This window comes from Crinia signifera, chromosome 4 (assembly GCF_055691185.1).
Source record: "Crinia signifera chromosome 4, ASM5569118v1, whole genome shotgun sequence".
In the NCBI taxonomy this organism is placed as follows: Eukaryota; Metazoa; Chordata; class Amphibia; order Anura; family Myobatrachidae; genus Crinia; species Crinia signifera.
This window is the reverse complement of record NC_139220.1, coordinates 194635190-194659874: the sequence shown is the minus strand read 5'-3', so window position 1 is coordinate 194659874 and position 24685 is coordinate 194635190. Positions and strand designations below refer to the sequence as shown.

The 24685-nt window shown below is 42.4% G+C and overlaps 1 protein-coding gene across 2 annotated transcripts in view; it reads right to left on the bottom strand.

Annotated features, from left to right (window-relative positions):
- Positions 1-24685, bottom strand: part of PLXNA4 (plexin A4) — a 602161-nt gene that overhangs the window by 498706 nt on the left and 78770 nt on the right. For both annotated transcript variants that reach the window (XM_083183332.1, XM_083183333.1), the window contains exon 3: positions 13161-13343. In XM_083183332.1, the coding sequence (XP_083039458.1) occupies positions 13161-13343 (183 nt within the window). The remainder of the gene's footprint in view (positions 1-13160; positions 13344-24685) is intronic.

The window sequence follows — 24685 nt, the reverse complement described above, 5'->3', positions numbered from 1 at the left end:
AAATAGAATAAATAAACAATATATAAAAGTACAACAGCTCCATTAGATCACCTTGAGAGTTGAATATGCAGAAAAGCATTGAACTGACAATCCGATAAGAATGATATTGTTGCCATGGATCTGACTGCATTTTGCTGTGGCACATTCACTCCTGTAAGTGATATTGATGTGAAAGAAGAAAAAGGCCTGCTGGCAGGAGACTGGCCTTAAATCTACTGGGAGGTGTTCCTCTATGACTCTTTAAAGTGTGTGGTGCGTGTGTGTGTGTGTGTGTGTGTGTGTGTGTGTGTGTGTGTGTGTGTGCGCGTGCGTGTGTGTGTGTATCTAATGAACAAATTACATGATGTACAGATTAAATCACAGCAAATTTAAATACATTCACTGATAAAATTGTCCCTGACATTGAGATGTGAATGTGCTGCCTCAAAAAATACATCAATATATTGCATAACTATACTGTAACCTGGAAATCAAAAATAAAAGATGAAATGATAGTGGTAACGGTTTTGTTTGAAGTGAGAGCAGTGATTATAATCAAACTCATACAGTTCTTCTTTACTAGTTGTACCATTAATGTGGACACTGCAATGACACCGAATAAGGTGTTGAACAGCCTATTGGAACAGTATGGAATTTGAGGTTTTGGATGTCGCCATATAATTGGCTGTGACCCACACACATGACAGGAACTACGGCTCAGCCAATCGCCAGGACCATTTTCAGCCTGTTTTCAGGATATACTAATTGATAAAGATACATTCATTGATCAGCTTTTTGGTAATGTGAATATTATCTGGACGACACATGTTTATCTCTACTCTTCCAGTCAGATACTTTATTACTTTGTAGATGTTTAGAGAATTTGGATATTTTTTCAAGACTCATTTATGGTAATGGTGTGAAGTTGATATCATGGCACACGAATGATGACAATGCATTAATCTGCCTCATGAACATTTCAGCAGTATGGAGGCCAATACAATAACTGTTTTGTGTGTATAAAATCACACCTTTTCCCCTACAGCTTATATTGGGTCATACTTACCAACTTTATAAGTCTCCTCTCCAGGAAAAGCCCTGAGAGGAGACACTGCAGAGCACTTCAGGGATTGGGCCAAGTGGTTTTGTCATTAAGCCCTGCCCTCAACACATCTGCGATTCGCTGGACCGTGGTGAGGTTGGAGCTAAATGATGTGACATTCCCAAGCCCCAGTGATTGCCGGTGAGTAGCGTACAATCCTGCCCACTTCCCTAGGAATGAGCAGGATGCGAGAGAGTCGCCTACTCTTCTGCGGATGTGAGTGACAACAACAATGGGAACCTCCTGCATCTCCCAGAAGGGTGGGCAATTATGTATTAGGTATTTGATTCACTATGAGCGGTGATAGTGCAATCATCCTAACCAGCTTGCCCCAGTTGTAAAGACCATGAGTTTGCACTCATCTTCTGCTAAACAGAGAGCAAGATAATGTAATATAGATTTGCTGTACATATTCCCCTAAGAAACAGCGATGACATGAGCTAGCTAAATCGACACATACACTAATTTTTATTCTTAACATTTAATGATCAAGCCCCAGTATATTTACTTTTACAATTTAGACACTACCCTTAATGGCCAGATGCACTAAGCTTCAAAAGTTATAAAATGGAGAGTGATAAACAACCAACCAATCAGCTCCTGCCAGACATTTTTCAAACACAGTCTGTCACATTGCAGGTAGGAGCTGATTGGCTGGCTGTTTATCACTCTCCATTTTATCACTTTTGAAGCTTAGTGCATCTGACCCTAAGTCACTGTATTCCTCTGTGTTAAAAAGCAATTATTGAACCTTTACACTGAGGGCAGCTGTGCAACTATTACCCCTTTTACAATGCCGCAAAAACCCGGGTTTTTTCCCTTGTGGACCCGGGTCAGTGGCGGTGTAAAAGGAGTTAACCAGTGTCCCTTTACACGGGACTTCTACCCAGATCCTGACCAGGGTAGAACACAGGCAGGACCTGGGTAGAGAGCAGTGTATACAGGTACACCGGGTCATCCGACCCGGTTCCCATTTACATCAATGGGGGAAGCCCAACCTCCGGACCGCAGCATCCGCATGTTGGGGGGGGGGGGGGGGGGCACACAGCCTCCGCTGCTGTATGTGCAGTTGAAATTTGCCAGGGCAGCCACCAGTGTAAAAAGTTACATACGCCGGGTCGCACTCGGTTCTAGCTGGGTCCAAAAACCTTGGTGCGACTCGGCGTTTTGGTGTAAAAGGGGTATTACACAACTGGAGATTTTACATAAGCAATCTTTATTACTGTGAAAGTATGATTGTACATTATAGCATACTTACTTTATGTGCTATAAACACCTACTACAGTTCTTGTCCAATATATGTACGTTTTTTTTTCGGTACTTGTTTCCTATCTGGGCGCCCGTCGTGGTGATCGCGGGTACATTTATGTCTGGCCGCGACGCGACCGACGCGATGCCCGCGATTTCCCATTGAAACCCATGTTTAACATGGAAATCGCGTCGGTCGCGTCGCGGCCGGCCATAAATGTACCCGCGATGCCCACGACGCAATGCACCCGATTTCCCATAGGAATCAATGTTAAATGGCCCGACCGACGCGATTTTACTGTTAAATGCCTCAATGAACCCGATGTGGCCATAGGAATCAATGTTAAATGGGCTACAGAGCCCAAATAGGCACAATTAACCCTTAAATGTCCCCCCAAATTTTTAACGCCACCCCACGATCCACGCCAACCCGAAGCGTGGCGAGCGGCGGCGGTACGCGTCCTCCGACCTTTTCATGCCCTACTATCCACTAGGGCGTGGAGTGAGAATAGAATAGTGTGGCGAGCGCAGCGAGCCACCGAGCCCGAAGCGTGGCGAGCGGACGCGGATACCTTCACAGTTATACGCGTCCCCTCGCGGGCTTCCCAGGTGTCCATGGCGACGCGGACACCTGGGAAGCCCGCGAAGGGACGCGTTTACCTGTGAAGGTATCCGCGTCCCCTCGCAGGGCTCGCTGCGCTCACCACGCTTCGGGCTCGGTGGCTCGCTGCGCTCGCCACACTATTCTATTCTCACTCCACGCCCTAGTGGATAGTAGGGCATGAAAAGGTCGGAGGACGCGTACCGCCGCCCCTCGCGGGCTCGCTGCGCTCACCACGCTTCGGGTTCACGTTGATGGCGGGGTGGCGTCAACTACTTTTGGGGGGACATTTTTATGTTCAGGGGTGTTTTTGCCCCATTTCCCATTGTTCCCTATGATAATTTGGGGAAATTGATCCATTTAACATTGTTTCCTATGGTAAATCGCGGTCATCGCGGGTAAATTGAGGCATTTAACATTGTTCTCTATGGGAAAATCGCGGGCATCGCGTCTGGCACATCGCACCCGATTTTTTATCGGCCGCGATGGCCCCGATTTTACCACCGATGCCCGCGATTTCAATCGTGGGCGCCCAGATAGGAAACAAGTACCTTTTTTTCCAAGCTCACAAAAAGCAATATGCCTCCCCTTATCAGCGAAATATAGAAGAATACTTAAAGCACATTCTCCACCCCCATCTCTTTTCTGCTGGAGTGACAGCGTGTAAAAAATGAGCTCATGAAAATGCTCTAATTTGTCAGAACAAGATTGTAGGTTACTGCTAATTGCAGAGACACACAGTGATCCCTGACTATTGAAGTGCACCGCTTGATTCCTGCATATATAGAGACTCAGGAATCCTACACCTTTCATAGCTCTCATGGGACACCTTGTGGATGACAGTTCTGTGAAAGTTGCTAGCAGGAGACTGCTTACCTCCCTCGCAGCAAGTCTGCATATAAAACTTTTTATGGCTCCACTGATGCCATTGCAGAGCAACAGAGCAGAGTGTGTTTGTCAGGTCTTGCACTCCCTTGGGTGTATTATTTTGTACTTTTTGTGAAGTGGAGGGTTTGTGCCAGTTTTTTAGGTCTCCTTAATAAAGTATGTGTGTGTTCTGTAACCTACATCAAAATAAATGAATAGAGTACATTGTTTTCAGCCTAACAGTAGTAATTATTAGTCATACGACTTATATATGCACAAATGTATGAGCTTACATATTAATCTCCTACAAATTAATATACCCTATTTCATACATCTAAATAAAACACTGCAAAACCTTTAATTCATGCTCCCTCCTCCTGTGCTTTTTCCTCTCTTTAAAAAAAAAAAAAGTAATAATAAATATATATATATATATATGTATATATATATATATATATATATATATATATATATATAACAATGGAATAGTCTTGCACTCAAGCTCTCAATGAGTAATTCCTTGCTGTGGTGCCTTCCCAGGATCCATGGAGGGTCAGGGATACACAGTGGTCGGCGGGCAGCACTCACACAGACTTGGTTTATACAGTATATACCATAGGTCTATAGCACCTGAGCCCTGGTGGCGACATGTAAAAAAACAATATAATAATATTTATCTCCCGCATTGACTATTGCTATAGCCTCCGTATTGCTATTCCCTACACACAGACTGTTACCCTTATAATCTCTTTTGAAAGCAGCTGCTAGTGTGATTTCTCTTGAAAGAAAAAAATAATTCTGCTACTGATGCACCTCTCTGTCAGTGCTTAAGGGGCATACACACGGGGCAACTTCAGCCCCATTTCTAAGGGATCTGACTGTGTATGAGGCTTAACATTGGCTGTCTGTATTTTGAAGAATACGTAAACAAGAATACACCAACATATATCATATATAATTTCCCTTGTCTCAAAATATATCACAACTCAACCTCTCTGCTCTGCATAAGATCAACATCTCTAATCCTCACAGATTTCTCCTATTCAAAATTACAGGAACATTTTGGGGCTGTACGTACTAAACAATATTCCACGTGGACCCTGCAGATCAGAGCAGCATATCGGGTAGATTGTCTAGTTTGTATCCATTGTATGCGCGCTCCCCCTGGTCACTAGTGATAAACCCTGTCCACATTGCAACACGGCCAATGTGGATTGTCGCTAGTGATGACACTTGTTGACATGGACACCCCAAAAATTGAAAAAACTTTCATTCATCTACCTTTTTCAGGTTGACCTTTTGCCAATGTTGAACTTTTTCATGTCAATCTTTTGTCTATTTCGACCTTTCAACCTATTCATTGTCTACCTAAACAGTGTAGACCTTTCCAACCACACCCCTCTTCACTGTCCTTGAAACTTTTCTTATAATTCCCCTCTTCAGGCACGATTGTCAAGTTCCAGAACACCCCAGTTAACCTACCTATGCTATTCTACTTAATTACATGCCCTCGCCACAGTTCAAACAGAATGTATATGTGTTGTTTCCATACTCAAATAACCCTCTGACCCTAGGCCAAAATTGCTGCATGACTGGATCACACAGCCAACTAAGGGGGGGTACACACCAGAACGATTAGGGCTCAATTCCATCAATCTGGATCCAATTCCGACCGATTGGATGCAGATTGTGTGTAGATTGTGCATGTTTAGGTCCAATTCCGATCCGATTCCAATCCAATGCGCGTCCCCGCTGTCGTTTGGTCGTTTTACAGATCCTACCTGCTGCAGTGAGGATCTGTAAAAGATCCATTCAACTGGGTACAGACTCAGATCGGATTGGGATCAGATTGGATGCAGATCGTTAGCAGATTGTGTGGCTCCAACAGATCGTGCGAGCATCACACAATCTGCTAACAATCTACTAACAATCAGGATCGTTCTGGTGTGTACCTGGCCTAAGCACTTAACCTCTTCAATCAAATTCCATTTTCCTTATAGACTGTAAGCTTGTGATCAGGGCCCTATTTGTTAATACCCAGTATTGTTTTATTACGGTGTTCCAAATTGCAGAGCACAAATAATATGATGGCACTATATAAAGATTTGCAACTAAATAAATACATTTATTGCGCCTAGTTCATATAGAAATAAAGTAGACTACAAATACACTAGACGAGATGAATTCAAAAGGCCTGCGTTCACCCAATTTTTATATTGTCACTGCTACAGATTCCAGATTTACATAACTACTAAGCCAGCATCATCTTTCTTGTTTCAAGAAGGCATGACACGCAGCCCTGAAAGAAATCCTACTGTAGTAAAGGCTGCCTTTTATCGGAACAACTAAAATCTGTGCTGAACCTGCCTCAACTGTATACAAAAGCGAAAGGCATGAGTGATAAATAAATCATTACATAACTAAACGTGCATCCAGCGATTTTCCCAATAGGATTTCAGGTTATCATACAAAAACCCAGGATATAGTTTCCTTAATATTATTGTACAAAACTAAACATGTTACTGAGCAACTGACAAATTAGTGAATACATTGTATTAATGCTATGAGTTTAATTTGTGTTATACAGTATGTCTACACTTCTAAAACAGCAACAGAACACAGACAAGGATATTTCTATGCAGTAACTTTTTAGAAAGGTATTTTTCTAGCAACCAATCACATTCTAGCTGTCATTTTCTACGTGACAAAAATAGGTGTGGCTTGTGAACATGTATGCATTATATAAATGTAGCCAATCTGCTCTTTATACAGTATGTGGTGCCTGTTTGGCCTCTTCATCATGCAAGGTGTTCCAGTAACACCTCTTCCCATACGTCACTGGATTCCCATCTGCAGTTTGCGCTCTTGTCCCTGGTGTATATTTGCTTAATCAATTCCTTTTGTTAGAATGCAATCAACTCCCAAGTTTGTAAAGGCATATAAACAGCATGGAGTCAGGCCAAGTCTATGAACAGTTCAGCACTTTTCTAAGTACAGAGAGCTACCAGCAATAAGCACATAAAGATTTCAACCACAAATGTAATGCTGAATATAATAACTCAAGCTTTTCTGATAATTCCTTTTAGTGGTTGTTGAATACGGCACGTGTACCTTACAGCCTTTGCTCTTTGCAAGTGACATCATCTGCACTAAGCCTAGTTGTGACTTCAGCACTTTTATCATTGTGTTAATGATATTAACCCTACATTTACTAGGAAACCTAGTTACATCGCCAAAATAAAAGTCAACTCTTGCGTATAAAACAGTCCCTTAGATGTGTAGCTTTTCTAGTTGTTTGGTCAAAATAAATATACTGTATTGGGCAGGTAGTCTGAATAGGATACAGTTTAAAGCAGGCATGTCCAACGTTGGCCCTCCAGATGTTTTGAAACTACACATCCCAGCATGCTTTGCAATAGTTTTAGCATTCTCTAATAGCAAAACTGTGGCAAAGCATGCTGGGATGTGTAGATTCACAACATCTGGAGGGCCAACGTTGGACATGCCTGGTTTAAAGTGAACAACTATAGTAACTACCAATGGTGGCTCTAGAGGTGGGGCTGCAGCTCAATTCAAATAGGGGAGAAACACCAACTGCCAGTGAGTCAGTTTGGAATGGCATTTGGTGGCAGCTGGTGTGGCTCCCCTATTTTAATTTTCAACTGTTCTGCAGCCCCTCCTCCGGTTGCAACTTTTTTCATTATAGAAAAATAATCTCACCTTTGAAATAAAACAGATTTCTCCGCCTGCCAGTATTTCAAAGCACTCTACAATACTTTACAACCACTCTTCAATGATCAATACGTACAAGCATTAGCTAACCAACAGTAAAACTGTGCATACATTTAGCTGCCTGATAAACTGGACTTTATGGATCTGACACGCTATTTAATAACTATTTCCCATCCAAAGAACTCTTGTGGGTGCAGAAAAATGATTCACATGTACAAAGCATTAAAGTCAATTAACCTTTCTTCTGTGATTCCCAACAGCCTGGTTGTAATGTTCCCTGTGCGTCAACATCTCTTATCGCATATGACAAGAGGCCTATTATCCTCAAATCATCTCTCAACCTTCAAATGCTAATGCATTTTCCCTGCAGTACCAAAATATGTAATTATATATAGTTTGTTTTATAATGTTTCTTATGTAATGGATACGGTCAATATGATTACAATGTGGAAATGTACAATGGCTAATATGGCCATCAAATTCTTGGAAGGTATATAGGATATTTATTAAGCGTTAGTAAGGCGTAATGATGGATTTACTAAAGCAGCTGATCATAGGTGGCTGTCACCAATAGTTTTAGAATGGCAATAGGAATAAATGCTTTTTTAGCCATTATTTATATTGTCATCTTAGAACTATTGGTTACAGCTGCTATTGAGTGGCAGAACTTGTGGGTTGTGAGCCTAGGTGGAGGCAGAATGGGACAGGGAAAAACAGTGGGTGACAGGAAGAGGATGACAGGGGCAGCAGTGGGCCCCTTAGTCCTCAGGGGCCCCAGTGCACTGCACTGCACCTGCTGCACCAATCATTGTAGTTCTGCCTCTGCTGCCAATTAAAAGCTGTGTTGGTAACCCACTCCTTAGTAACTATACCTCATACAGTAATTTCATGTGTCAAGTCAGTACCATACTGTATTATCATGTACAAAACCGGAAGAAGAGATTTTAAGTTGATCTAGAGTGGAATCTAGTTTATTGCCTTGGAATGCGAGACAAAGCATTTACAAACCTTTTTTAAGTGTTTGTCGGGGAGAGAAATTCTTATGAACTTTTGTAGTAAATAAACAAATAAATATATATTAAATCAATGAGTGCTGCAATAAGATCTGTGTATTGTGGCTTTACTTAGTTATTAAAAAAGTATATGCCTGCCGGTAGAACGGGTGTGGATCAGTTTGTCACCAGCAAGTTGGTTGACAGTCATTAGGTAGACACCATTAGGTGGACATGCATTTAGGGGGACATGTGTCTAGGTCGACATGAGTCTAGGTCGACATGTGTTAGGTCGACAGGGTCAATAGGTTGACATGGATTAGGCTGACAGTCAAAATGTCGACACGGGGTTTTCACTGCTTTTTGACCCAAATGTCGACACAGTCGACAAGGACACAGGTTAAAGTGCACCGTGTCTCCTCGCATGGCTCGCTGCACCGTGTCTCCTTGCATGGCTCGCTGCGCTCTCCATGCTTCGGGCTCGGTGCCTCGCTGTGCTCGGCACACTATTTTATTCTCCCACCATGCTATAGTGGATGGTAGGGCATGAAATACAGCCTGTCGGCACATGTCGGCTCAAAAAACAGTGAAAACCCCATGTCGACATTTTGACTGTCGACATAATCCATGTCGACCTAATGACCCTGTCAACCTAACCCATATCGACCTAGACTCGTGTTGACCTTCCTGCATGTCGACCTTGACACATGTTGACCTAAATGCATGTCAACCTAATGACTGTCAACAACTTGCTGGTGACCAACTGTCACTGGGTGACAGGGGAGACTCCCCGCCGCAAGACACTGCAGGCCCTGGCCGGAACGCGGGGACGTCCTTAAAAAATGGGATGGTCCTGCAGGAAAGTGGGACAGTTAGGAGGTATAGCAGCACTCAAGTATGGACTAAAAAAGGGAAAAATTAACTGATAATACCAAGGACTAAGGGGCAGATTTATTAAGCTTGGAGAAGAGATAAACTGGAGATAAAGTGGAGAAAAGGTAAAAGGAGATAAAGCACCAGCCAATCAGCGGTGTTTGAAAAAGACAGTTGGGAGCTGATTGGCTGGTGCTTTATCTCCTTTTACCTTTTCTCCGCTTTATATCCAGTTTATCTCTTCTCCAAGCTTAATAAATCTGCCCCTAAGTGCTGGAAAAACAGACACAACCACAAAGTTGGTTTAACTTGTAAAGAGAAGACAGGGCCGGCTCTACTATTAGTCAGCTTTAGGCAGCTGCCTAGGGCGCCAGGATCATTGGGGGCGCCACCAAGTCTGCCTATCAAAAAATCAATGATGTCTATGGGGATCCTTGTTGTACTTAATGCAGGTGGTGGCTGTGGAACCTCTAAGACCTCACTCACCTTTGGAGCATTTTTCCCTACCTTGCTGCATCCTCCTCCTTGTACTCTGTTGTGGGTGGCAAAGGGGGGCCTACAGGGAAAGCAGGGGACATGTCCACCTTCCTGGGGGGCTGGGAGCACCACCTGATTTTTGGGGGCCTCATTGCCTTAACGGGTTGGAAAGAGGGAATTGGTGGCAGTATGGGGGGGCAGTAGGTTGAACTTTTGCCTAGGGTGTTAAGAAGCATTGCACCGGCCCTGATGCTAGATGCAACCTAGGGACATTTTTTTAAAAGTTGAGTGTCATTAAGGTGCTTTCCCAGTAGGAAGCAATGGAATGCACTTTCCACTTTACATAAACTCTTGTTACTGTACCACTAGTATTTGGTAGAGTTCCTTCCATAGAACCCTCCTCATTTGCAATACTAAAGAGGGAATTCAGTTGACTTCAGTCTACTTTTTACATGTCAACCTTTTGAACATGTCGGTATAGTTCATGTCACCTTTATGGTGTTGACCTATATCCATCCGGAACCTGTTTTCACTCATTTATCCCACTGATTACAGACATACTGTAACACACTGAAAACTACAGCACATCAACTCTTACATTTACTTTTCCTATTCAGATGGCTGCTACATTTTAAGAACATTTCACTATGGATCCATGAGGGTTTTAAATTAGGACACAAATCACTGAAAAATTTCCTCTAAAGGATCAGAAATAGTGACATCAGTTGAAAAATAAACAGTTGTGCAAGCGGCAGGAAAGCTGCAGAGAAAATTGAATTACCTCCTTCCTTTTCTTCCCTGTTTGTGAAGCTGGAGGAATACCCATTATGACAGGAAGTAGCTCATTAGACAGCAGGTCTTTTTTTAATACAGTGGTTATGCCAATTTGTCCCAAAAGTAGGTCAAAAAATAAATCAGAGACATCCAAACTGTGTGGTGTACAAAGAACCGTTTGCACAGACATTTATATGCTGTCATTTGGGCAATGCAAGTATTTCCTTGTTAGAACACTTTTCTTGTAAAATCACATGCTGTTTATATAAAATATGCATACAGTGTTCTTCTCTTTGTTGTCATTGTATTATACTCCTCTAATGCTAGATTAACATTACCGGTACTGCAATGTCAATGTAACACTCATACACTTTGTCATTTCATCTATTCTACCCACGCAGGAGATCTGTTAGCATCTAGAACACTAAAATAGTGATACCAGGATATGATGATGCTACTCATGTACATATAAAATAGAGCAGGGGGGGGCAGACTTGTGTGACCTGGGAACTACCGGTATAAATGGGCTGAAACCTCATGCTGGGTACAGACCAGGACGACTAGGGCCCGATCCCCACAATCTAGATCCAATTCCGATCAATTGGATGTAGATTGTGTGCTGATTGGGCCCTTTTCTGACCTGCTGTGGACCGATACCGATCCGATGCGCGGTCCCGCGGGTCGGTCGGTCGTTATTGAGATCCTACCTGCTGCAGGTAGGATCTCAATGACGACCATACAGCCGGGTGCGGGTCGCCATCGGATCGGACCCGCTCACGGTGCACATCGTGAGCGGGTCGTGCCCCCCCGCGTCACTGTGAGCGGGTCGGACGAGACACTGACGACCCGTTCACGATGTGCATCGTGAGCGGGTCGTCCTGGTGTGTACCCTACATTATACAACATGTATTGATGAGATGGCACACAGTGTATGGCATCAGCAAGCTTGAAATAATCAGGGCAGTAGGTGCTCATTCCTAACCATAAGCAGACATCAAGGTGGTCAAAAAGCCTTAATAATAATAATGTCCATATAAAATAGTAGCACCAATAATAACGCAAACATTACAAAAGCATCAATAATCCTTTCCACATCAAACAATCATTTTTTTCCTGGACAGTGATGTTCTGTGGGCCTGATTCGGAGGTGGGCACTTTACTGATGTTTGCATAGTTGAGCAATTTTTTTTTTTTTTGAGCAATTTTTAACTACTGCCCATGCACAAAACCCCCAGAAAACCCTTTCTGTACACGCATGGACCTATATGTACGATGACAGTCACATAACTTTCCACATGTAAAAAGATGTGCGTACAAATACTGTCCATCGCTTTCCCTCACAATTGTATACTGAGCTATAGATCCACCACTAGAAGCTTTCTGCAGCACTAACATCTCAGCCTGTGGAAGGTAAAGTCAGGTGTCCGGCAGAGCATTCCTTCTGTAGTGAGATAGAGAGCCAGCTGCCTCTACTTGCCTACCCTCTCCGGGCTTCTCCCAGAGAGGAGTTTTAAAAAGTCGGCATGTATGAGTAGCAGTGGAGATGTGTGGATCATGGAGCCAGCAGCATGATTGCAGCACAATAGTATGTAGCAGTGTGATGCAAATTCAGCAGTAGAGCAGTCATAACGTGATCCCTGCCTATCCACAGCTACTGGATCTACAGCAGTTTCTAAGGTCCCCACAGTATGTGAGCGACAATATGATGTCACCAGCTCACTGCACTACTAAGAGCTGGGCTTCTGAGACACCAGAAGTCATCTCAGGTTTGTTTTTGTGAAGTTGGTCATCTGGTGGATGCCCTGTGAGCTTCCTTTTATCGCAATCTACCTTATAACCAGATCCGGTGTAGAGTATATGTGTGTATTCAATTCTACAGCAGATAGTCTAAAGGGCTGCGCAAATCTTGGATAGGTGAGCTAGAGCCATATCACTCCTTTTCCTATGGCCTGATGAAAGGGACATGAGGGAAAAGTCTCAATGTTGTGGTTGCAATGTGTCACACGTGTCCCCACGCTGTTCCAGTGCCACATCTGCCGCATCACAGATAACTGAAGTACCCTAAAAGAATATCTGCTGTCCCTACTGTTCTCCAGAGGTTGTTACCGTTTACTAACGGAACTCAATCTGCACTCATTTTTTTATACACTTCTATGGGGTGGAAAAAAAAATATGTATATAACCCTTAGAAATTAAGTCCCCCCCAAAGTGATTTAAGGTGATGCATATACAGACTACAAACAGTGTCATTAGCCTGTTTGTACCAAAAAAAAACACATTTCCATCTCTGTGGCCAGTTAGGTTCAGTTTACTGAAAATTAATCATTAATCAGTGTCATGAAAAGGTCATAATACTGTATAGTATAAAAAAGTGCAGTATACATCTGACTATAATACTAGTTAAGTAAAAAAAAGCAACACTAGTAGCAGGACAAACACTGAATTTAGTTTATAAGACTTTGATTGTAAATAATAAGTAATCCATAAAATGCCATAAGGTCCACCACAGTCCTACCTTTTTCAGTTTGCCACTCTTGGTCCCCACAAATGCAAGTGAATGATTTTTGTAGACATAAGCGATAACAGAGGTCATTCTGTCCCGGTCCTCTGTAAAGATGGGGTACCCTCGAACCATTTCAGATACTCCCAGAGGGGCGTTCATGTCCAAACCGCAGAAATCATCAGCAATTGTTATGAGCTGTAGAAAATATAAGGTAAGTGGAGAGTTATTATTAGGATAGGTGACACACTTTTACAGACATAAGTAAACTTTAAATCATATAACTGAAATAACCCAGGTAATTATTATCCATAGACCTAACAATTCAACCCGGAAATGAGCAGGGTTGAACACAGGTAATACCCATGTTTGGGGGCAGAGTAAAGGGTAACCCAAATCATCCAACCCGGGACCCATATACATTAATGGGAGAGCCTGTAACTCCCAGCCACAGTGGCTGCGGTCAGTCCAGAGGTTAGGGGACACGCTGCATACCGTCTCCATGCAGACAGTAGCGGAACCGGGGTGATTGTGAATGGATGCTGTGTGCATGAGTGCGGTGTCCATTCACAGCATGGAGGCTCTGGAGCAGCTTTCCGGAGCGCTGGGCTTGCCCCCAGCATGATGTAGGCATCCCGGGGGTCCTGATCTACGGATTTCCCGATGCTTGGAGCAGATGCAGGTGCACACTTCACCACAATATTACGAGGAAGCGATACCCGATACTTATAGACTGAAAATTGTATTTTAATACATCTGCTCCATTAATTAACAATGTCAGAAAAGCAATCATTCTGCACTACAGTTACCTTTATACACAATTATACAACAAGAGAGTGTCCCACAAAGGAACAATCTTTTCTTTGTTTGAATCTTGAAACATTTCGGTACCGAGCACACAATATATTCCCCACCTTTTGTACAATAAAAATAGTCTTTATTTAAACAGTCCTTTGAGACGCATTCTGTACTCATCTAAGTACACATCTTCCACATCATATAATATACTGCAACAGATTTTTTTTGTGGCCAGGTACAGCAAACACAATGTATCCTGTTAGCAGACAAGTGATTTGGAAAGATTCACTAGTACCAGTAGCAGCATATTCCCCACACCCAAAGACACCTGCAACTTATACTGGGTACACACCAGGACGACTAGGGCCCGATCCCCTCAATCTAGATCCAATTCCGACCAATTGGACGTAGATTGTGTGCTGATTGGGCCCTTTTCTGTCCTGGTGTGGACCGATACCGATCCGATGCGCGGTCCCGCGGGTCGGTCGTTATTCAGATCCTACCTGCTGCAGGTAGGATCTGAATAACGACCATACTGCCGGGTGTGGGTCGCCATTGGATCGGACCCGCTCACGGTGCACATCGTGAGCGGGTCGTGCCCCCCCGCGTCACCGTGAGCGGGTCGGACGAGACACTGACGACCCGCTCACGATGTGCATCGTGAGTGGGTCGTCGTGGTGTGTACCCTGCATTAGATACAGTATTGCCCTAGCAGGAAAAATGACTGCCCAATGCATGTGAGGGAGAGGAAAATGTACTAAAGTCTCTAAAAATTAATGAGGTGATGTTGCCCATTATTATTATTATTATTACTACATTTTATTTAAAAGGCGCCACAAGTGGTACACAGCACCGTACATAGGTCACATAATTAGAGCAATGGGGCAGATGTATTAAGCCTTAACAAGAGATAAATGCAAGGGTGATAAGGAGAGATAAACATCCAGCCAATCACCAGCTAACTGCCATGTTATAGGCTGTGTTTCAAAAAGTCAGTAAGGAGCTGATTGGCTGGACGTTTATCTCTCTTTATCACCTCTTGTTAAGGCTTAATACATCTGCCCCATTATTCTTAGTACACAGTACACCTGAGATGTAGGGAAGCAAAGGAGCTGTGTGTGTACTACAAGGGGTGGGTTGTCGTTGGTAGAGATGAATGAACACAAGTGAGAAGATCTGCCAGTATAGATACAGATGTAGCCCCTGTCAGCCAGCCTGCAGGATCGCCAGATTGCTTGTGCTGGCGCAGATTGATGAACGGTGGACTGGCTGATAGGGGTGCGCGAGCGTCTCACTCGCTCGCGCTTCCCCGTCAGTAAAGCGGCAGGGAGCGGTTTCCCTGTCCATCTCCGCTTCAGGGAGATGGCCAGGGAGTGGCATCACTTAATCAATCATTAATAAAATTCTGAATTTGAGCAATGTATGATGTGACTGAGAACCGATAAACTGCTAGAAAAAAAATAACAGATTCATGTGCTCCCATTGGATTTATCCTAGACCCCTGTCTACAGTGAACAAAGCAATGGTTTTACAGTCTAGATTTATTCAGAAGAAGGTGTTAAGACTGAAGTTATTTTGTCTTTCAGGTTTTGCTGTCATCTGGTTTCATGAAATAAATAAATCAAAAGGCCGGTGCAAGACATAAGGGACTGTAGTCTGTAAGGGTAGAATACTAACAACACTTGGTATGTGCAACCCGGGATATTAATGCTGCAGAGTGACAGAGTCGGGCTGATATCCAGCATACTTCTCCACTGCTCTGTTTTCTTAAATACCTTCTAAACATGTTCCGTATATCTTTCACACACAAATCATCTTAATGAGTAATTATTGCAAACTCGTACACACATATGTAAATTAGATGCATGCAAACTCACTGTGACAGGAGTTTCACTGCCTCTTCCACTCTCCACCTCTCAGTTTTTAACTTCATAGTGGCTTTTTTCCCCTTGTCACACTGTGATGCATGCGGGTATAATTTGTCACACTGCGATGCAATGTTATACATGCCTACTTTTGAAAGCTAGTTTCAGGGAGATTATAGTTGGTAATAGAATTTTGCACAGTGGGGGGTCATGCTCCACCCAAAGGGTGTAGTTCCATATATGGAGAGATTGTGAAGAGATATAGTGAACGTGGCACCTACAGTAGAAGCGTGGGTGTGCACTGCTACATCTGAGAGGAATCTTTTAAAATGACTTATATCCAAATGTAGATGAGCCCCGAAGCATTTAGTAAGAGTTGCTATACTTGCTATAGTGCTGGGAAATGGTGCTGATTCCTTATTTCCCCAAAAATGTAACAGTGTAATGTAGGCTAGGTGAAATGAGGGAGATTACTAGACTAATGAGGGAGATTGCTGCTATTTCAGGGAGTCTCCTGCAGAATGCCGGAGGGTAGGTAACTATGTGATGCACGCAGGTATAACTCGTCACACTGTGATGCATGCAGGTATCACTAACATTAGCGCAGGACCAGGCAAGACACTGCTCCCCATCCGGATATACATTCTGCTGTTAGCATTCCAATGATCTGATTGGCTTGTAGACAGAGTATGCAGACAAGTTGGGATACAGAGTGACCCTATTCAACCACATCTATAGAAAGTTCCTAATAGTGTTCAAAGGGAGAATAGACTACAAGTGATTGTTACATTGTACCTTACATTTCTTCCTATTATCTTTTTTTAGCCCAGTATGATATGTCTGCAAGTGAAGTATAGTATTGTACCTTCTTAAAACTATGATATAAATCTGAATCTAGTCTACGTGACATGTTTGCATTGTGTAATGGTTCCTTTTCAAAGTGCATTATTCTCATTGCTTTGACTTTCTGGAATAAAGATTGGAATAAGGATAAGAAAAGGACATAACTTATAGAGGCATACAACCTCTGTCAGTCGTATCTGCCCTCGGGGACCCCGCCAATGTACTGCCTGCACTATAAAAATAAAATTTGTGTTGCTTTCTTCTCATCCACCCGAGATATGTTCCAAACAGAATCTGACATCATTTTATTGTAACCTCCAAGTCATGTATTTCATTGCTGTCTATGTAGACAGCATAGGCAGCTCAGTGTATCAACAGATATTTATTTATTTATTAACAGTTTCTTATATAGCGCAGCATATTCCGTTGCGCTTTATAAAGGAGACAGTGATACAACAAACAGGGTATTTACAGACAGTAAAAAGGTAGGAGGGCCCTGCTCGCAAGCTTACAATCCCAAGCTATTTGCTGGATGGTTTCCTTGAGCTGTTCTTTTGGAATAAAGCTGAAGATGACATTTGTATGGAAGTGATTTTGGGGTCCATTTAGCTACAATCGTGACTCTGGCTTGAATATTTTCATCATATATCATCATGGTTATTTACATTTTTACCTAAATATGCAGCAAAACCTTCTTGGGGACAGCAGTATTTGACTTAAATTATAATGAATAATTGTTAATATGCTGCCCCTGCAAGATGAACACCTGTTTCTTCTACAGTACATGCTCCAACTTCAGGAAATGGGCCAGATACAGCAAGTTTCAAAAAGTGATAAAGTGGAGAGTCATAAATATCCAGCCAATCAGCCCTTAACTGTCATTTTTGAAACCTAGTCTGTGACATGGCAGGTAGGAGCTGACTGGCTGTTGCGTTATCATTTTAGAACTTTTTGAAGCTTGGTGGATCTGACCTGTAAGTCAGAGGATTCACATTCTGATGGGCTTGCTCTTCAGCAGCAATGTGGCGCTGAAAGCACAAAGGCCTTGCAGGATCAGTCCATATTCCATGCTCCCCCCCTCATGTGACTAGCGTCACTAACATTTTAGTAGCCTCTCTATGGATGTAACAAATGTGTATACATAGAAAATATAATTTTTTATCTATCATATGTATATTCATTTCATCAGGGAGGAGAGTGGCAGATGTTTCAACAGTCTGCCAGGAATGATAGGAAAGCTTTCATCATACCCGCTGTTTTAGTGCAAGCAAATCTTCATATGGCATTGGCATTATGTAGGACGGGGTGGACAATCCCTTCCTCAAGATCTACCAACAGTTCATGTTTTCCAGATCACCTGCTCTAGCTGGTACACAGGTGCATTTATTACTACCTGTAAAATACGCGCTGCATTTATTCCTAACTCTACAGATCCACGGGTGGCCTGAAAAACATGAACCGTTGGCAGCTCCTGATGACTGGTTTGGCCATACCTGATATAAAGAAACTTTGTAAGGTATTTATTTGCTACCCGAAGAGCACAAAATGGCATTAACTGAGAAGATAATTGTGTTATCTCCCCCACTTTCTTTGTCCTACATAGCTGGGATAACTTTAAGTAAAATTTGGCTTGCTGTATATACCCCTATATGCCTCCCCTGCTGGTATATATACTGTGCTGTATCTCATATAATACTAAAATATTTTGTATGACCAGTGGCATAACTATAATTTATGATGAACACTTCCAGCCTGGTTCTTTAGCAGATTAGTGGAAGCCTAAGCTTACGGAAACGTAAAAAAAAAACTACTTTGATGGTTCAGTTTTTGTGCAAATGGATCTGTGACTGCATCGTTATTTGCAATGCATTTGCAAGGAAAGGGGTGGTGACTTTTTGATCGCAGGCTACTGTTTTTTTCTCTAACTAGCGATCCACTCTGAATTAGGCCCTATGCTTGGTTACTCTCCCGGAATGTCCGTGGGACTCAAAATTTCCTGTGCTCCAACTATCTTCCGTAGTGTAATATGAAGAGTACTAACATCATAAAACCTTGACCAATTACTAAAAGTAATGTAGAGGGAGAAAAATAAAGGAATGTTGTATCAATAACATACGTATTTGGAATTAAATGCAAGATTCTGGGTTGAAAAGCAATTTGTCAAGAGAGCTGGGATGAATGTAGTGTACATAACAGTAAAGCACCTGATTGGCTGTTTGCAGTCTTTTTTTTAGTTTTTATAGTACTTCGGGCCAATCACTGTCAAAATAGCTGTTTAAATGTGTATATCGGACTTCACTAAGTGCTAGCAGCATAATTTTTCCTGTGCTGGAAAAAGTCATTTTAAAGGTGACCTAATTACCATATATAAATAGATTCCAAGTGAATGCAAATATTTGCATAATGAACTTTTCATTCCAGAACTGTGCAGGTGACAAGAGGACATCCACTACAACTAGAGGAAAGACAGTTACACTATATTCATTCTCTACCAAGGGAGGTAGTCATGACAGTTTGCTTAATTGGATTTAAAAATGGATTTGATGCCTTTCGTACAAGATGTGGTATCTCTAGCTCTTGTTAATAGATATCATTATTGGGATGATTGATTCAAGGAATTAATCAGAATGCCATTTATGGGGTCAGGACATTGTATTCCACCTGTGAGATTATATTGGCAGCTCTGTCTCTGGGGCTTTGTTTAGCCTTTCTCTAGAACAACAGAGCTATACCTTAGAAAAGGTTGAACGTGATGGACGTGTGTGTGTTAACACAGATAATTAGGAACATCTAGTGAGTGATAGTGTAGGAAACTGAAAGTGTTTGGACTTTATGTGGGTAATCAAGTGAGTGCTAATGGATGGGTAAAGCATAAGGAAAGAGAAAAGGAGCAGCCACATTGTTCTGCTTAAGACATTCATTCCCCAAATCATGTCCTCCTGGTTCAGGGGTGTATAAAGAGAGAATGGAGTCCCTATTCGTGCACCTTGCAGGCCTCCTTCTCTCTGACACCGTACGAAGTGCTGTAAATTGTGACTTTGTGCCAGGGTCTATGCATATGCAAAGATGTCTGTGGGCATGGCTCCGGCACCTTATTTTTGGTGACATCTTTACTGCGCATGCGCAAATCACTGGCAATATGGTCACCATGCCATTTTCCAAGTGATTTCTGTCTGCAGAGTGGCAGCCACTTCCCCAGTGATTAATGCTGAAGTGCTGGCTTCTGCTGGACTCCACAGGGCGTTAGACTAATAAACTGAGTGCAGAGTGTGTGGTGTGAACAGCACACAAACTACACATGATATGTCAGTGTCATGAGGACTATTATAGTGGGTTACTGAATATCTAGATTGACACCATATGGTTGACATACATTTGGTCAACATGTTAAGAAGGTCAACATGGGGAAAAGTTTGACATGAGTTTTTTTTTACTTTTTCATACTTTACTATCCACATAGACCCAGATTGGGAATGGTATGGGAAATTGGGAAGGTATAATATGGTGCGTACACACGGGTGCAATTTCAGCACATATCGCTGGGAATATGGTCGCTGAGCGACCATATTGCCAGTGATTTGTGTGTGCTGTCGGCGATGAATCGCCGGGTGCGCGCTCCCGTGTGCAGCCCCTGATGGTCGCTGGTCGCAGGAGCTTGCTATTTCCCTGCCTCTTCCCCCGGCAGAGTCTCCTGATTATCAGCGACCATCTCTGGTCGCTGATGAACTGGAGAGACACTCAGCAATATATTGCTAGCAATACAGTATATTGCTGAGCAATATATCTCCCCCGGCATAAAGCACAGAGTGTGACACCTGGCCCAAAGCACGTTGAGGGGACACATTGCATTAATTTAAGGTTCATATGTTCAGGTGTCGACCTTTGCATGTGTCATCCTTTTAATTGTATTGATCTTTTTCCTTGTACGTGTCGACCTAGACATTGTCGGCCTAATATACCACACCCATTATAATGTACCTTATTACATTTCCTGCATATCATGGGTTCATTTATTGTAGAAAGAAAAATCCTAAATCCAATGAAAACAGGTATTTACACCTAAAGATGCCCACACACGGTAAGAATTATTAAATGATATGTCCGTTTTCAATCGATCAGAACGTCCAATCATTTGAATACTTACCGTGTGTGCGCATGATGATGAACCAATTTTGTACCCGCGTGTCGTTCACCAAGCCTGCTGATCCCTTTAGCAGGTGGAAAGATGAATGACCTGTCGTGAAGGATTTGGCCACATTGTTTCAAGTGCAGGCATTATGAATGATCTGGCCATAACCCGGCTCCCAGCAGCGGCATCTCCCACATGTCCCTCCTACTCCATCCCCACCTGCGGGTCCAGCTGTAGCCGATTACCCATCTCCCAGCGGCGACATCCCCGCTCCTCGCCCTACCCGCGGCCACGGGTCCAGCTCTAGCCGGGGATCCAAGCATCTTGTCCCCTCCACCTCTATCCCCGGCCAGTGTATACAATAAAGATTTTAAAAAATATAGTCATTAAACGACCCATCTACCCTCATTTTACTCAATTGTTTTGTGTGTGAGTATGATCAGGGGTGTTCTGGATTTCAAGGGAAATTGTATAGACATCTGATTGGATAAGAAATCTATCCGTGTGTGGGCACCTTTAGATAGTAGGGACCCTCCCCTATGGGGCATATTTATAATTGTAATTTCTTATTGCAGCTATTTGCAACAATAATAAATTATATATTCCGCCTGAGTATTTCAAAAGTAACAGGTATTCACTGCCAGCTAGTATAACCGGGTGCTGAGCATCATTGGCGGCTTTTTTATTGGTAAATTTCAGCTATAGCACTTCCATTGCTGCTGTAAGCTGCATATTTGTATACGACCCCTTAATATCCTACTGTCCCACAAAGCTCTCCACGCTGTCAGCTCTGTACACATGTGTTCTGCAGCCCTGATATAGCTGACACACTCACACTGAAAGTTGAAACATTCTTACAAAATCGCTGTGATGATCTGGATCCTCATGAATCAAAAGCGGAAGGAATTTATGCCAGGAAAACATTAATTCGACCCTCCTCCTACACAGCCCCGAAACTTTACAAATAATAAGCGTCTTTTATCATCTGGCACAGCATACATAACAAACCATTCCTCTGCATGCATTTCAATAGTTTTCCTCAGAAATGCACAAAGACAACGGCATTTATTTGTCTTCATTAGGCTACACAACATTTTTAAAAGTGCAGCACTTTCATTCCATTGGTAACCACAAATTGCTATGCAGTTAACACTGACAAATGTTATAGCCATTACAGGAGCGAACAGCATAATTGAATATGAATTTACAGGCGCAAACAATAAAGCTTACAGTCTCTTTGGGTGGTTCAGTTCAGTGGCATAACAGAGCTATGTAACCGTGTACAGTAATTACATGTAACTGCATAAAATGTTACAGTATTCACTGGATGTTTGTTACCTGCGCATTATGCATCGTTACAACACATCAAAATAAACTTTAGTTCTACAGCTATTAAAGGCACTTAAATCTCAGCACTACAGTACAATCATGAAGAATTACAGTCAGTGACTTAACACTTTCTATCCCCCATTACATACTCCAATGACTATAAACAAACCAAACCCTTTGATGCAGGACTGTCCCAATTCTCTGATCCCAATGTAGTTTGGCAGTGCTCCCTCCACCTGTTGTGGAAATACAGCTCCCAGCTAGCCCTATCAAAATGTTAGCATTCATGCCGGGATGTGTAGTCCCACAACAGCTGGAACCTGTAGGGTTGCATGTTGAGTACCCCTGTCCCAACCAGCCACATTCCAGTCACAAAACCCCCTGCCTCTACTCCCTCCACTGGCTTCCAGTAAAAAGGCAAATCGTTTTTTAACCCTTTGAGTGTCAACATCTCTGTGAGAGATGGTCACAAAAATGAGTGTCAACATCTTACGGAGAGATATGCAAAAATATCGGCTAAAAATGCTGGTGTCGCTCACATTTGTTCTATAAACTATATTCAAATAAAAAATGTTGTGTAAAAGAGATTATATTTCCTATATAAAGCAAACATTACAGGTCATTATGATGAATAAACAGGTTTGCTTGGCAATTTTCACCCCAATTTTGACAAATTCACTTGGCACTCAAAGGGTTAAGATTGGCTTATTGACTTTCAAAGCCCTACATGGCTAGTACCCAAGGTATCTGAACCAACAATTCGTCTTTCCTTCATTGTTCAAACACGCAGTTATTACTCCAATTCTGAAAAAACAGAATTCTGAACCAAGCTCTCTCTTAAACTACGTCCCATTTCTCAACTTCCATGCACCTCCAATCTACTTGAAAGACTTGCCTACTCTCGCCTCACACGCTTTCTTAACTCGCACAACTTAATGGACCCACATCAGTCAGGCTTTCGTGCACAACACTCCACAGAGACAGCGCTGACTAAAGTTGTGAATGATCTGGTCACTGCTAAGTCTAAAGGCCACTATTCACTACTAATTCTTCTAGATCCCTCTGCTGCTTTTGACAATGTTGCCCAAACACTTCTCATACAAACACTATAATCCATAGGTCTTAAAGACACAGCCCTCTCTTGGTTCTCATCCTACCTATCTAACCGCTCCTTTAGTGTTCATTTCTCTGATTCTACCTCCTCTTCGCTACCTCTTTCAGTTGGAGTACCTCAGGGTTCAGTTTTAGGTCCTCTGCTTTCTCAATCTATACCTCATCTCTTGGCAAACTAATCAGCTCCTTTGGATTTCAGTATCATCTATATGCGGATGATACTCAGCTCTACCTATTCTCCCCTGACCTGTCCCCATCTGTATTGAGCCGTGTCTCTGAATGCCTTTCTGCTGTTTCATCCTGGATGTCATCTCTCCACCTCAAACTTAATATCTCAAAAACAGAATTAATTATATTTCTGCCAATAAATAGTAGTTACCAACCTGATATCTCTATCGCTGCTGAGACGATGACAATCACTCCTACCTCTCAAGCTCGCTGCCTAGGTGTTATCCTTGACTCAGAACTTTCCTTTGTACCCCACATTCAATCTGTCTCAAAATCAGGACACATGCACCTAAAAAACATATTTAAAATTCGCCCTTACCTTACACAAGACACTGCAAAAACTCTAATCCATGCTCTCTTCATTTCACGCATTGATTATTGCAATAGTCTCCTTATTGGCCTTCCCCAATACAGACTCTCACCATTACAGTCCATTATGAATGCAGCTGCAAGGCTAATCTTCCTCGCCAGACGTTCATCATCTGCAAAGCTACTCTGTCAGTCACTTCATTGGTTACCTGTATTCTACCGTACTCAATACAAAATTATTTTACCTACACACAAAGCCATAAACCAAACTATACCAACATACATATCTTCTCTTATCTCAAAATATCTTCCAACACAACCTCTACACTCCTCCCAAGATCTACGTCTCTCATCATCACTCATTACTTGCTCCCATTCCTGACCGCAGGACTTTCTTCGGGCTGCACCCACTCTGTGGAATTCCCTCCCAAGCACAATAAGACTCTCCTCCAGTCTCCAAACCTATAAGCGTTCCCTAAAAACTAATCTTTTAAGGCAAGCGTATTAAATTCCAGAATCAGCCACAGAACCTTGCATTCTGGTAGAATCGATGCAATAAAGAATACAGTATCTATCCTTATGTATCAATGCTTATTTCCCTATAGATTGTAAGCTTGTGAGCAGGGCCCTCCTACATTTTGACTGTCTGTAAATACCCTGTTTGTTGTATCACTGTCTCCTTTGTAAAGCGCAATGGAATATGCTGCGCTATATAAGAAACTGTTAATAAAAAAAAAAAATTCTAACTTTTAGCCATCTATGGAAATCGCTTCTCTTCACTGTTCAAGAGGTCCCCAAAAGAATCAATAATTTCCTGTTAAATCAAGAATTCCCTTACTGACCCTCCATGCTTTCTGTCCTTTATGAAAAACCGTATCTGTACTTTATTGATTCTGCACTGCATTATTTCCATTCTATCTGTTAAT